General features: G+C 38.3%; 1 protein-coding gene across 3 annotated transcripts in view; it reads left to right on the top strand.

Moving 5' to 3' along the window:
- Nucleotides 1–13,498, top strand: part of ADGRV1 (adhesion G protein-coupled receptor V1) — a 751,592-nt gene that overhangs the window by 244,657 nt on the left and 493,437 nt on the right. For all 3 annotated transcript variants that reach the window (XM_072606175.1, XM_072606174.1, XM_072606176.1), the window contains 3 exons: nucleotides 1,900–2,074; nucleotides 9,471–9,606; nucleotides 12,170–13,251. In XM_072606175.1, coding sequence (XP_072462276.1) covers nucleotides 1,900–2,074; nucleotides 9,471–9,606; nucleotides 12,170–13,251 — 1,393 coding nt within the window. The remainder of the gene's footprint in view (nucleotides 1–1,899; nucleotides 2,075–9,470; nucleotides 9,607–12,169; nucleotides 13,252–13,498) is intronic.

Raw genomic sequence — 13,498 nt, 5'->3', positions numbered from 1 at the left:
ACCAGACATTTATATGTTACTACTCAGGGACTATGTGTGTGTGTCTGTGCACAAGCACACCAGGTTCCTGTCATTAAACCTGTTATCTCTGAAGATATAGAGCAGGGAGCACAGTGTGAAGTGATGACTGGCTGAAGTGGCTCAAAGCTTTTGGCTGTTGTGGAGTGCCAGTCTGCTTGAGGTGGAGATCCCACCATGGACCTTGCCCCATATGTGACCTCATGATGTGTATTTGACTGGGAGCAGGAGCTGTGTTGTACCTTTCTTTGTATCCCTAGTGCTTAGCACAGTGCCTGGCACATAGTAGGTACTTAATGAATACTTATTGACCAACTGACTCCATCATAAGAACCTCTCCTTTTCTTTTACCACCTGTTATCCTGAGTTGGGAGAGGGGGATAACATTGATATAGACAGTACGTATCTGTCTAGTGTTCATCATAGTGGAGTGGATTGAAAGCTGGCCTCAAACTAGGAAGTTCTCAGTTCAAGTCTTGCCTCTGATGCCTCCTCCTTGTGTAACCCTGGAAAAGGCATTTAACTTTTCAGTAACAACAACTAATAATGATAATATCTTTGTAGCATTTTGTGAAGTATTTTATGAATTTTATCTCATTTTGTCTTTGTAACCACCCTGAGAGATAGATGCTATTATTATCACCATTTTACAGAAAAGTCCATTTCTAGGGTACTAGTCTGGTCATAGGATTTCCTGTCCAGGAAGCTTGAGGATAAAATGCAAATGCGTTGTTTAGCTTTTGGAGCCTCTCGCCTGTCTAGTCTTAATGGGCATTTCTCTCCTTCAAGCACGCTTTGTTCCAACCAACTTTTTTTTTTTTTTTTGCAGTTACCAGTACATGACATACCATTTTGTGTGTCCTTGACTTCTCACAGGCTTGTCCTCTGTGCCTGGAATTCACTCCCTTTTCACCTCTACTTTGTAGCATCCCTAGTTTCCTTCAAAGTTCCACTCAAGTGCCACCTCCTAGATGGGACCAATCCTGAATCCTGCAGCTGCTAGTGCCCTCCCTACAGGACGCTGCAGTGTATCTACTTTGTATTTTCCTTTGAACATTTTGTTCCTGCTCCCCCCACCCCCCAAGTAATAAGTTTCTTGAGGACAAGATTTTTTTCATTGCATTCTCATTGTCTGCCATAGTGCTTGACATGTAATAGATGCTTAATAAATGTTGACTAAATGAAGGTCAGTTTTAAAGTAGAATCATGTTGTCCAATCTTCTTACTTTGCATATAAGGAAACTTGGGTAAATTGATTTATTTATAGAATTACTTTACAATGTACACATTGCTTTACAGTTGTGCGCAAAATTTACTCTTAAATTTAAGTGAAGTTTTCTGTGTATTTGTGTGTGTGTGTGTGTGTGTGTGTGTGTGTGTTTCCCTTCCCTTGCTTAATAAAGGAGGTTGCTTGTGCCTTCTATGTTGAAATGGAAGAATTGTTGTCTTTATATTATACCGGTGTTCTTTGGTCTTGTATATTATTGTTGTCCTGTTTAACTCTTGAATCTGCCTCATTAGATTAGTGTCATTACTTGTTCAGCCCTCCATTTTGTAGTATATTTGCACATATATTAGTTGGAGGAAATAGCAAATGTATGAATGATTAAATTTTTTACTTTCAAAAATCTGAAATCCTTAATTCAAATCATGAAACTTTCCATATATGTATGCAAATATATATGTGTATATTTACATATGGTGGATGGGAGAGAGAGAATTTCAAGATGTAAGATGTCATTTGGTAGACTTTTTCACCAGGATAGATGTTCTTAAAATAAACCACCTGCATACAATCTTTTCTTCCTTTAGGAAATATATAACTATTCCAGTTTACAAAGCTATGATATATTCTTCATCTTGTTTTTTTTTCCACCCTAGGTTGGGTTTGATTCTACTGCCTTTCAACTTACCAGCATCAATAGTGGCACAAGCTTAGTTATCATATCCAGGAGAGGTACCTATGGTTCTCTTACTGTCACCTGGAGCTCTGGCTATCCCTCCAATTTAGAAATTCCTGAGTTTGTTGACATAGGTGATATTATACCAAAATTTGGTAAGTGTAATTTTTAAATATTCAAACCGATAGAATTGTAGGTGTTTGACTGAATTTTGAGGGGCTGCTACCAGGTTATATTCTGTTGAGGCTCGGAAGTCCAACAGACTGCTTAATGCTAATGATGAGCTCCCTTTTACCATAGTTGGGAAAGGTTGCCTAGACTTCTCTAGGAAGGCTATCCAGAAATATATCTGTTTTGACATCTATGCTAGAGGTGTTGCAACAGAAAACCTATTTCTCAAAGTACTTCATTCTGAAATGGTGGATTTTTAGTGTCTTAGCTATTTGCATAATGAAAAGAAGCAAGAAGGCCTCAGAAAACAGCAGTTCACAAGTCAGCCGGTAGTAGAGAGGGGAGTTACTTCAGGAGTAGGGTGAGATGACATAAGATGGAAATAGACCTGCTAGCAACTCTGGGAATGTGCTGGGAAATTGGAGGGGGACCTTGGGCCAAATGATTTGGAGACTAGTGAAGAAAACTAGGAGCAGTGAGTTAGAGTGGTTTGGAACTGGAATACAGGTTGACAGGAAGTGACCAATTCAAGAGGTAGTCATTTAAAAACTAATTAAATAATTTCTTCCATATAAAGAAAATACATTTTTTTCTTTAAGTCAAGAATTAGGGCTTCGCCACTATTACAAGACATAGTCTAATTCCTAATGATCCCTTAAAGTTATTTTTAAATAGAATTCTAATTGAGTATGGAATTCTATGCAGTCTGTAGGAATGGTTTATATGCCCATTTAAAAATATGTACGTGAATAGTGGCATACTTTTAAATGATTATAATACAGCAGGTGTTTTAACAGACATTATTTGGGAAGACAGTTGTCACTTTCCTATTTTCCCCAATCATTATTTTCAGGGATTCCAAGCCAATCATGGAGATTCCCCCTTCAATAAAACACTTTATTTTCTTCACCTGTTTATTAAGATATTCCCTAGTCATAGCAAAACTGTAGAGGAATGAAGAGGAAGATGTTCATACTATTCCTCTGGAGGGCAAGATAAGTCATAGCATTGAAATTCTACTATCTTGGGTGGTCATTTTTCTTTAAATTATTGTGGCCCTTCCAAACTATTTTTCATCTTCACTTGTGATGTCCAGTTATCCTGTCCCTCTGTACTCCTGCTGCTCTGGCTTTCCTCCCTTCCCTTCTTAGTTCATCTTTCAGTTAACTGTCCTTCACCCTAGAATCACTAGCCCCTTTGTGATTTCACCATTCATATCCTTTCAGTCATCAAGTCTGAATTATCTTCACAGTATGCTTTCCCAAACTGGTGAACACTGCTGTAGGAAGTCACATGGTCCTGATGATTGTGTCCACTGCAAATTCATGTTCTCTGATCTCAACTGGGCTGTACTCCCCTCCTTCCATTTATTTATCATATAGCTGTCCATTAATTTATTTAATATGCATTTATAATCTCTCCCTCTCACTTCCCACTCATTGAACAATTTAAAAAAAAAAATGAAGCCTTCACAATGAATGTAGATTGTCCAAACAAAACAAGTTCCCACACTGGCCAAAATGTAGGTCTTATTCTATATTGTACATCCATATCTCTTTAGTCAGAGGTGGGTAGTGTATTTCCTGTTCGGTGCCATGGACTCATGGTTTATTATTATATTGATTAATACAATCTTTGAAGTTGTTTTTCTTTATAATATTGTTGTCATTTTATGAATTGTTTCCTAGTTTTGCTTACTGTATTCTGTATTAGCTCATGCAAGATTTCCTAGGTTTCTCTGAACTCATCCCTTCCGTAATAGTATTCCATTACATTCATTTATCATACTTTGTTTAGCCATTCCCTAATGAATGAGCATTCTCTTAGTTTTCAGGGCTTTTAAAATTTTCGTTTATTTAATTTTAATTTATGGAATAAAATGAGCATTTCTATAACATAATGCAATAAAAAAAGATGGTGTCACATGAAACTGTAAATCTGTTATGGACAACTTACTACTCCTTTTAAATATATAATAAAATTATCATGTAAATTTATTTTTTTCCTCTTTCCCCTCCCTACCTTAGAGATGGCTACCATTAGACAAAAATATATAATGTGTGTGTGTGTATATATATATGTAAAATCATTCTACATATACTTCTATTTAACAATTCTTTCTCTGGATACATTTTATCTGCAAAAAGTTGACAACTTTATTTCCTCTTTGCCTGTAATTGTTTCCTCTTTTTATCTTTCTTGTTTTATTACTCTAGGTAGCATTTCTAGGTCTGTGCTAAATAGTGGTGATAATGAGCATCCCTGCTTTATCCCTGATCTTACTGGAAAGGCCTCTAACTTTCCTCCATTACTTACAATCTTTGTTCTTGGTATTACTTACTCTCTTAAGGAATGGTCCATTTATTCCTATGCTTGCTAGCATTTTTAAACAAAAGCAGATGTTAGATTGTTGTCAAAAGACTTTTCAGCATCTGTTCATATGGTGTGTGGTTTTTAAAATTATTTATACTATTTGTTATATGTTTAGTTTTCTGTATCTTGTTCCACCCTGTCATTCCTGGCAAAGTTCAGCCTTATCATTACATGTAATCTTTCTTATATGCTGTCACAGCCTTTTTGTTAATACCAGCCCCTTCTTCTGTAGAAATTCTTTGGCCGCGTATCCTTCTATGGTTTGGGCCCTCTCTGCCTAGATGCTACCAAGGGCCTTTTGCTTTCCCCCAGTTGATTCTCTATCATGATCCTTATAAAGGATGCTCCAAACCTCCTTTTTTCTGGATCCCCAGTAACCCCAGTCCCATTCTCTCTTTCAGTAGTTGTGCTTTTTTACTACTTTACTGAGAACATAAAGGCTGTCCATACACAATTCACTGTTTTACCACACACCCTACTTCAGAACCATTTGAAATAGTTTTCTGTTTTCTCTGCCTTTGATACCATCTTTGAGGAAGGATCTCTCTCCTCCTTCCCATAGTTAATCTCTCTATTTGCATTCTTGAGTCTGTCTTCTAGAATCTTTCTCCAGTTATTCCAGCCATGTATCATTTTCTCTTTACCCATATTTCCTGACTTCTTCTGTGCTGTGCTGCGGTCTCACTTGTCCTTAACAGGACAGAACAAAGCTTTCACTCAGTCTTGCTGTGTCCTCTAGATCCACATCTTCCTTTGTCTGCCTGGCTGCTCACCAGTGACACTTCTTCAAAATGCATGCATTTATATAGCACCTACTATGTGGTAAGAGCTTTACAATTATTATCTCATTTGATCCTCCCAACAACCTTGAGAGTTGGTGTAATTATTAAATTGACATGAAATGCTGATGAACTTCTCTGGGCAACCAAATTTTGACATAATTCTCCATAAGCCCTCACAACTAACAGTGTCATAGGCCGTGGTCAGATCTTCAAACGTTGTGTAGAGACCTCTGTTCTGCTCCTGGCATTTTTCCTGGAGTTGTCGGGCAGCAAACCCCATATAGACTATTCCTCAACCCTTTCTGAAGACACACTGGCTCTCAGGTAGATGACCATCTTCCAGGTGAAGGATCAGCCTATTAAGAAGGACTCTAGGAAGAATCTTGCCAGCAGTGAGTAAGAGAAAGGACCACCTCCCCTCGTGATTATCGCAGGACAATCACTAATGGAGTGAAACAGAGCTGTGTGCTTACTCCTGTGCTTTTTAGCATGATGTTTTCAGCCCTGTTGTCATATACTTTCAGTGAGGATGAACACCGATGGTAAATTCTTCAATTTGAAAAGGCTACAAGCCAAGACCAAAGTTGGTGCAAGATTTTCTATTTGCAGATGATTGTGCACTCAATGCAGTCTCTGAAGCTGAGATGCAACAAGGTATGGATCAATTCTCTGCTGCCTGTGCAAATTTTGGCCTAACAATTAACACCAAGAAAACATAGGTGCTCCATCAGCCACCACCACACCATCCATATTTGGAACCATCAATTACAACAAATGGATAAGTTTTGAATGCTGTGGATAAGTTCACTTACCTTGGTACTTTCCAGGTACACATTGTACATAATGTACACATTGACAATAAGGTTGAGGCATACATTGCCAGAGCTAGCTCAGTGTTTGGGAAACCCCAAGGAAAAGTATAGCAGAAAAGAGGTATTAGACCAAACTGAAAGTCTACAGAGCCATTGTGTTGACATCATTGTTGTATGCCTGTGAAACATGGACAGTCTACCAGTGCCATGCGAGGAAACTGAATCACTTCCATTTGAACTGTCTTAGGAAGATTCTGAAGATCACCTGGCAGGATAAGGTGCCAGACAGTGAAGTCCTTACTCAAATTAAACTGCCAAGCATTCAAACTATGCTTCAGAGAGCTCAACTCTGATGGACTGGCCTCATTGTTCGAATGCAAAACGTTCACTTGCCAAAAAGACTATTTTATAGAAAACTCACATGGGGCAGGTGATCACATTTTGGTCAGAAGAAGTGATACAAGGACACTCAAGGTCTCTCTCAAGAACTTTGGATTTGACTGTGCATCATGGGAGACAATGGCACAGGACTGCTCAGCATGGCGTGCCCACATCAGAAAGGGTGCTGTGCTCTATGAGCAAAGCAGAATTGAGACAGCACAAAGGAAACGTAGGATGCACAAGTTTGGAGTATCCACCTCAAATGTTCACATGGACTGTCTGTGCCCAGTCTGTGGTAGAGCATTCAGAGCTCATATTGGTCTGATCAGCCACAGTTGGATACATTGAAACTTGAGTTTATCATGGTGACATCATTTTGGTCCTCTTTGAGAATGAAGGACCACCAATTACTATTTTATATATGAAGAAACTGAGGCAAATAGAAGTTAAGTGACTTGCTCAGGATGACACAGCTAATCGGTCCCTGAAGTGGAATTTGAACTCGGGTCTTCCTGAGTCCAGGCCTAGGACTGTATGCACTGTGCTGTCTTTTTCCCACTTCTTCCTCTTTTTCCTCTTCAGGTTCTCTTTTCAGCATGCTTTTACCATCCCTAATCCCTCTCCTTAATTTAAATCCTGTGATTTTTAACTGCCTGTTGGCTCTCTCTATCTGAATGTCCTCATGGCATCTCAAACTCCACATGTTCAAAGTGAAGCCTTTTATTTCCCCTTTCCCTTCTCACCCCAGTCCCATTGCTTATATAGGTGCTTGGTTCAAATCAAGTGATATTTAATGAGCATTTTTATAAAATGGTGATAAGCTCACATTAAAGCAGTGGAGATTGCCTATGAAAGAGCAGCCAGTAGAGAAGTCTGACATCACTGGATGCATGCAGAGAGAGGTTTCAAAAAGCCTCATCAGGATGTTGGTGTTAAGTGACAATCAACCCTTAGTGACCCCATTGGGGTTTTCTTGGCAAAGACACATGGTTTGCCATTTCCTTCTGCAGTGGCTCCATTTTGTCACTCAGAGGTTAAGTGTCACGTAGTGTCACATAACTAGGAAGTGTCTGAGACTGGATCTGATCTCAGTTGTTCCTGATTCTAGGGCTAGTGCTCTATATGCAACTTGTTAAGCCTCTGGGCAATTTTAAATAAAGATCTTCATCTGGACAGCCCTGTTCAAGTCATGGTAACTACCTGGCTTGAGCACGTGTTGATAATTCTTCTGTCTGTGTTAGACAGCTGCCATTGTTGTAGCTGGAAACTAGGAGAGAACCTTTTGTTCACCTTGTCTTTCTGTATAAAATCTTCAAATTCCCTGTTTCTTTTTATACCTAAATCTACCCTTTCCAAGCTTTCCTGTGTCTTTTTAGGGCATCATTATCTAGCTGGTCACTCAGGCTCATCATCTTATAATTATATTTAATTCTTTCCTGTCTTTTCCTCCATCTTCTACCCCCAATATTTAGTTGGTTCCCAAGTTCTGCTGATTTTGCCTCCAAGTATTTATATTTCAACTATATACTATTTTTCTCTATTCATACCACTGCTAACCCAGTTCACGGTCCTGTCACCTCTTACCTTGATTATTCTGAGTGTCCTAACTGATATCCCAGACTCCCAACATCTCCCCCTCTCCAATCAATACCAGTTAAGAGCTCCTGTACTAGCCCATTTAGATTTTCTTAATATACGTATTCTTGTGTTTAAACATGAGGATGTAATTGTCAAAATCACTACCAATTTATTTATAAGTGTACCTGCTAGGAAAAAATGCAACCTTCCAGAAAGATTTTTTTTTAAAAATCCAGTCTTTTTCTTCAGGCATTCTTTACCAGTAGTCTTGGAAGTTTTACCCCTTAGATCTCGTATACCTTCTCCCTGACTACAACATTCAGCTCTCCTCAGTTTCCTGGGGTGCTCAGGGAGCAGAGAAACATAGCTAGTAAATGTTTTCCCACTGAAAACACTACTCTCCCTTTACCTGAACAGAGAGGGACTTCTCTTTTTGAATGATTCACCTCCGTCTCCCTCTCCTATTGATAACAAGACTTTAGAGAAATATAAGGAAATTAATAATAAACCATACTCTCCTTTCACTTAAAAAAAAGTGAGGCACAAGTATATTTGGATTTGAATTCACTTTAAATTGCTATAGTTCCTCATTGTGCATGTAATAGGCATATATATGTGTGTATATATATATATGTATATACATATGATTTTTTAAAAGATGTCATTTTAAATTTCCTTAGTTGGTAAACTGTGACCATCTATTTACATGTGTCTGTATCACTCCCCATCCCTACTCACACACACTTGTTTCTCCATGTGACTTGAAGCTCTACAGTAGGGGTTCTTAAACCAAGGTCTATGAACTTCCTTTTTTAAATATTTGGATAACTGCATTTCAATATAATTGGCTTTCTTGGCAACCCTGTGTATTTTATTTTATGTGCTTAAAAACATTCTAGGAAGAATACCAGATTGCCAAAGGGGCCCATAATAAACAAGAAGTTACAATTCCCTGCTTACAGGCAGTGGTAGGCTAGAGCAGTCTCCAGCTAAGAGCCCTAGATGATTGCTAAATTTTCAGTGTGGGCATTTCTACCTCGGGAATTGGCAAATGCTACAAACCAGAGCTTGACTTATTGTTTTGTTGATTGTCTAAACTTAAAGTTATAGAGGAAACTGTTAATAATGAAGAATTAAATTTCAAAGTTTGTCCTGTATACATTTTTGTCCATGTCTTTTGTTTGATTCTGTCATCTGTAAATCCTCCATAATGTCTCTGCCAAATGGATTGGAGGAAATTCTTACTGGTTTGTTTTTGTTTTTTGGTGTCTTGGGCATATCAGAGTATCACTTTGGCTGTCCATCTATTGCCTTTAATTCTTGTTGCATGGCTGGCCTTATCTTCCTTCTCAGTTTTACATTTTTTGACATGTCTCTTCACGGTGTTAATAAGAATTAAATCCTTAATTAAGAACTGACTATCCACCTCTCTTCTTTCTCATATTCCTTTCCAGGTATTCTTACATTTTCTCATAGTGAGAAAAGTAAAGAAGTTTCATTAGCTGCTCTTCCTAGACCTGGTCGACCAGAGGCATTTATTATTCATTTGTCAATAGTGCAGAGCAGTGCACCTGGAGGAGCTCGACTGAGGTAAATAAAGTTAAGACACATATAAGCAACTTTAATAGATAGATATCAGGAACAAAAAAATCTGATGGCAGATTTAATCTGAATCTATTTTTTCAAGATGGAAAAGGTTAGGGACTAGCTTTCCTCAATTCAGAGACACATCTTTTTCAGTTTTAACATAGGGCAGAAGTAGTGTGTCCTTAATATGGCATGTTACTCGAGTTTCTATAGCATGTAAGCCTATTTGTCTCTTCCACACCATACTCTCTGTTACTTGTGGAGTTCACAGTCCTCTGTTCCTAAGAGTCTATACTCGACACTGAGACGGTTGACAAGTGATCAGAGACAGTGCTGTCCTGCTCGTTCTTAAGTAAGGTAATTGGCCTAAGGTCACATCTTCCTTCCCCATCCCTATCATACCAGAGTCTAGAAGTTGCCAACTTAGCATGCCATTTTTGAGTGATGGCCAACTCCTGATAGAAAAAAAAGTTGGAGACTAAAATATTTCTCTCAGCCTAAAACAATTTATTGAAATCAGAAGTGAGCCACGGTGGTGAGTTGATTTAAAAATATTGACACCTTTGGGTCCTTGGCAGCTCTGTCAGTGCCAAACTGGATTTTAAAGCCTGTTAATCCAGCTGGTTTATAATTTTATTTTTTAAAAATAAAATCATTAAATATGAAAGCCACCTCCATGAAAATCCTTCTGTGATACTTCATTTTAGCATGTATGTGACCCTAGCTTCTCTGCTTACAATAAACAAGTAGACTAAAGTGACTGTCAGTTAGTTGTCTGCATTTCTACCAAATTGAAAAGTGTCTACTATTTGTTATCTGATGACCAACCTAACTTAAGTTTGGGGAGGCTAGGAAAGGTGTTTTTTGTTTTTCGGCTATACTCACTCACGAAGATGGTTTATTAGAGCCTAATAAAGGGTTGAACTTACAGTGGCATGAATTCACATTCCTTTGGAAGTATAGCCTGGCTGAAATGAGGAAACATGTCGATTCACAAATAAGCCATAACCTAGAGAAATGGAGGGAAGCTAGGTGGTGCAGTGGATAGAGTGCTGAGTCCAGAATCAGAAAGACCTAAATTCAGATTTGGCCTCAAACTCTTAACTAGCTCATAATCCTGAGCACATTACTTAACCCTATTTGTCTCAGTTTCCTCATCTATATAAAGAGCTGGAGAAGAAAATGGCAAACCACCCCATTCCCTTTGCCTAGAAAAGAGTCTGAAATGACTGAACTACAACAGAGGAATTGTGAACACACTGTGAAAGGGGCCTTAGAAAGACCAAGACATTAAGTTATCTCTGCTTGATAATAAGCACAATCAAAGGAACATTGAAACTCATTTAAAGGAAATTGTGACATATTCAGACTTTGGTAGCATGGCTTTCACAAATTAGAAAGGAAGGGAAACATAGTCAAATTGGTATTCGTTGCCAACAGTCCTAATAATTTTTAATTAAATTAAACATGTTATGAATTTGGGCAGGGACAATCTAAGGTCCTTTTTGGCTCTAAAGTCTCTCTATTATCCTGTGACTGTATGAACCTCTTCACAGTATTTACCTATAGGTCATCATTTATGCTTAGATTATACACATTACAAACTAAAAATACACAGTAAGGGGTTCATTCTTTCTGGGATCTTATTATGAAACTGCAGTTGCCAAGATTGTTTCACTACTATCTATTGTGAGTTGCACTACCTATATTTTAGCACATTTGTATTATTTAATATTTCATTTTCAAGGTGCTTTGTGTTTTGATCAAAAATTACGGGAAGTGCATATAAATTTAAAAAAATAAAATTGAGCCTGATTGCCTTCCTTTTTCTTGTCCCAGGAGGATGACAATGAGTTGAAGTAAAGGTACTTGGACATTTTTGTTATGTAGTCTGACTCTTTATGACCCCTTTTGAAGTTTTCTTCGCAAAGATACTGGAATGGTTTGCCATTTCCTGCCATTTTACAGATGAAGAACTGTGGCAAACAGGGTTTAAGTGACTTGCCCTGGGTCTCAGCATGCTAGTGAGTATCCAGGCTTGTCACTTACCCACTGTGCATAGTTGGTATGCTTGGCATACCAGGCACATTTATAGATGAGGGAAGTGGTAAGAACATGGTCTCATATGCATGCTGTTGTTTTTCATTTGCCTGAAACATACATGCCTCTTTTGGACGTGGAATCCAAAGGGACAGGGAAGAGATAATGCTAACTTTTTGTTTTATAGGACATTTTGCCTGTTTATTTCTAGATTCTCTAAAAGCATGTGTGAATGCAGCCTTCCTTATGTCTGTCATGTTAATTATTCTTTCATCTAAGGCCTTATTGTCCTCCATCCCAACCAAAATCACAGTCACTTGTGTTCTGGCAAATTCATGCACACCCTTCTTTCTAGATAGAATGTTAAGGGCATTGGCTCCATCAACTAATATGTAGGGTTTTTATTACTCTGAGGAGATTATGTCAATTTTAAGAAACGTATGCATGAAAGATGAATCTTTTCAGAAGAGCTATTACTTCTTAGTAACTAATGTGGTCTTTGATGGGGGGTGTTATTTCTTTTCAGACCAGGATTTACAGTGGCTGAAATCGAGCCAATGGGAATCTTTCAGTTCTCCCCCATCTCAAGAGATATCATAATAGCAGAAGATGCACAGATGGTTAGGTTGAATGTACAGAGATTGTTTGGTTTCCATGGTGAATTTACTAAAGTGACCTATCAGACTACAGCAGGAAGTGCAAAACCCCTGGAAAATTTTCAGCCTGTTCAGAATGGAGAACTAATATTTAAAAAATTACAGACTGATGCTGATTTTGAAATCATGATCATTGACAATCAGCTTCCTGAGATGGCAAAAGTTTTTTATGTCAATTTGACTTCTGTTGAAATTAAAGGTTTGCAGCCACTTGATCCTAACTGGAAACCATGCTTAAATCCAGATTTCAGTGTTGCAGCTGTTACTATATTGGACAGTGATAGCCTAAGTGTGATTACTGCTGCTTTTCCTCCAACAACTACTGCCTTCCCCAAGGCTACTGATGCTGTTGTTGCATCTCAGACAGTTATCTCTCCTCCTGAAACCATCCTGACTACCGCCGTTCCTCAGACAACTGAAACTGGTACCTTTGTTCCTGAAGCAACTAGCATCGTCCTTCTCACGAACGGAACCGTTATGCCTGAGGAGCCTGATGTGACCGTTGTAGCTGATACCTCCACGAAAGGCATATTTAGTCTTGGGCCACCCATCATTTATGTTGAAGAAGACGTGAAGAATGACACACTTGTTACTGTAGAAGTTCTTGTCCGAAGGACGCGTGGGTTTACTGGTAATGTCAGCATAGCCGTTAAAACCTATGGGGGAATAAGTGCTCAGACAGAAACTGGTGAATTTCCTTTTCAGGATGCCTATGGAATTTCTAACCTTACATGGGCCAATGAAGGAGAAGATTTTATAGAGCATTCTTTCACTCTTACCTTTCTGGATGGAGAAAGAGAAAATAAAGTATATGTTCAAATCCTGGATGATGATGAACCAGAAGGACAAGAATATTTTTATGTTTTTCTCACCAACCCTCAGGGTGGAGCCCAAATTATAAAAGGAAAGGATGACATTGGATTTTCAGCTTTTGCAACTATCATTATTAAAGGTATTTTTGTCAATTGTTGTTTGATAGGTGATGTGGAAAAAAATGACCTGCCCCAGTATAGAATTTGGTGCAAGAAAGTCTACTTTAAGCTCTCTGAGGGAAGAATATTTGAGGTGCCTAGATATCTTCCTTAAAGCAATTTTTTACCCATAATATGAAAGCTGGCATTCTTGAGTAAAGCTCCAGGGGAATATTTAATGTGCACACTAATCCCAGAGTCATTCACATACTCTATGGCATATAAATA

Source organism: Notamacropus eugenii, chromosome 4, assembly GCF_028372415.1.
Source record: "Notamacropus eugenii isolate mMacEug1 chromosome 4, mMacEug1.pri_v2, whole genome shotgun sequence".
NCBI classification, from domain to species: domain Eukaryota; kingdom Metazoa; phylum Chordata; class Mammalia; order Diprotodontia; family Macropodidae; genus Notamacropus; species Notamacropus eugenii.
Note: the sequence above shows the minus strand (reverse complement) of the source record. Positions and strands in the feature narration are given on the sequence as shown.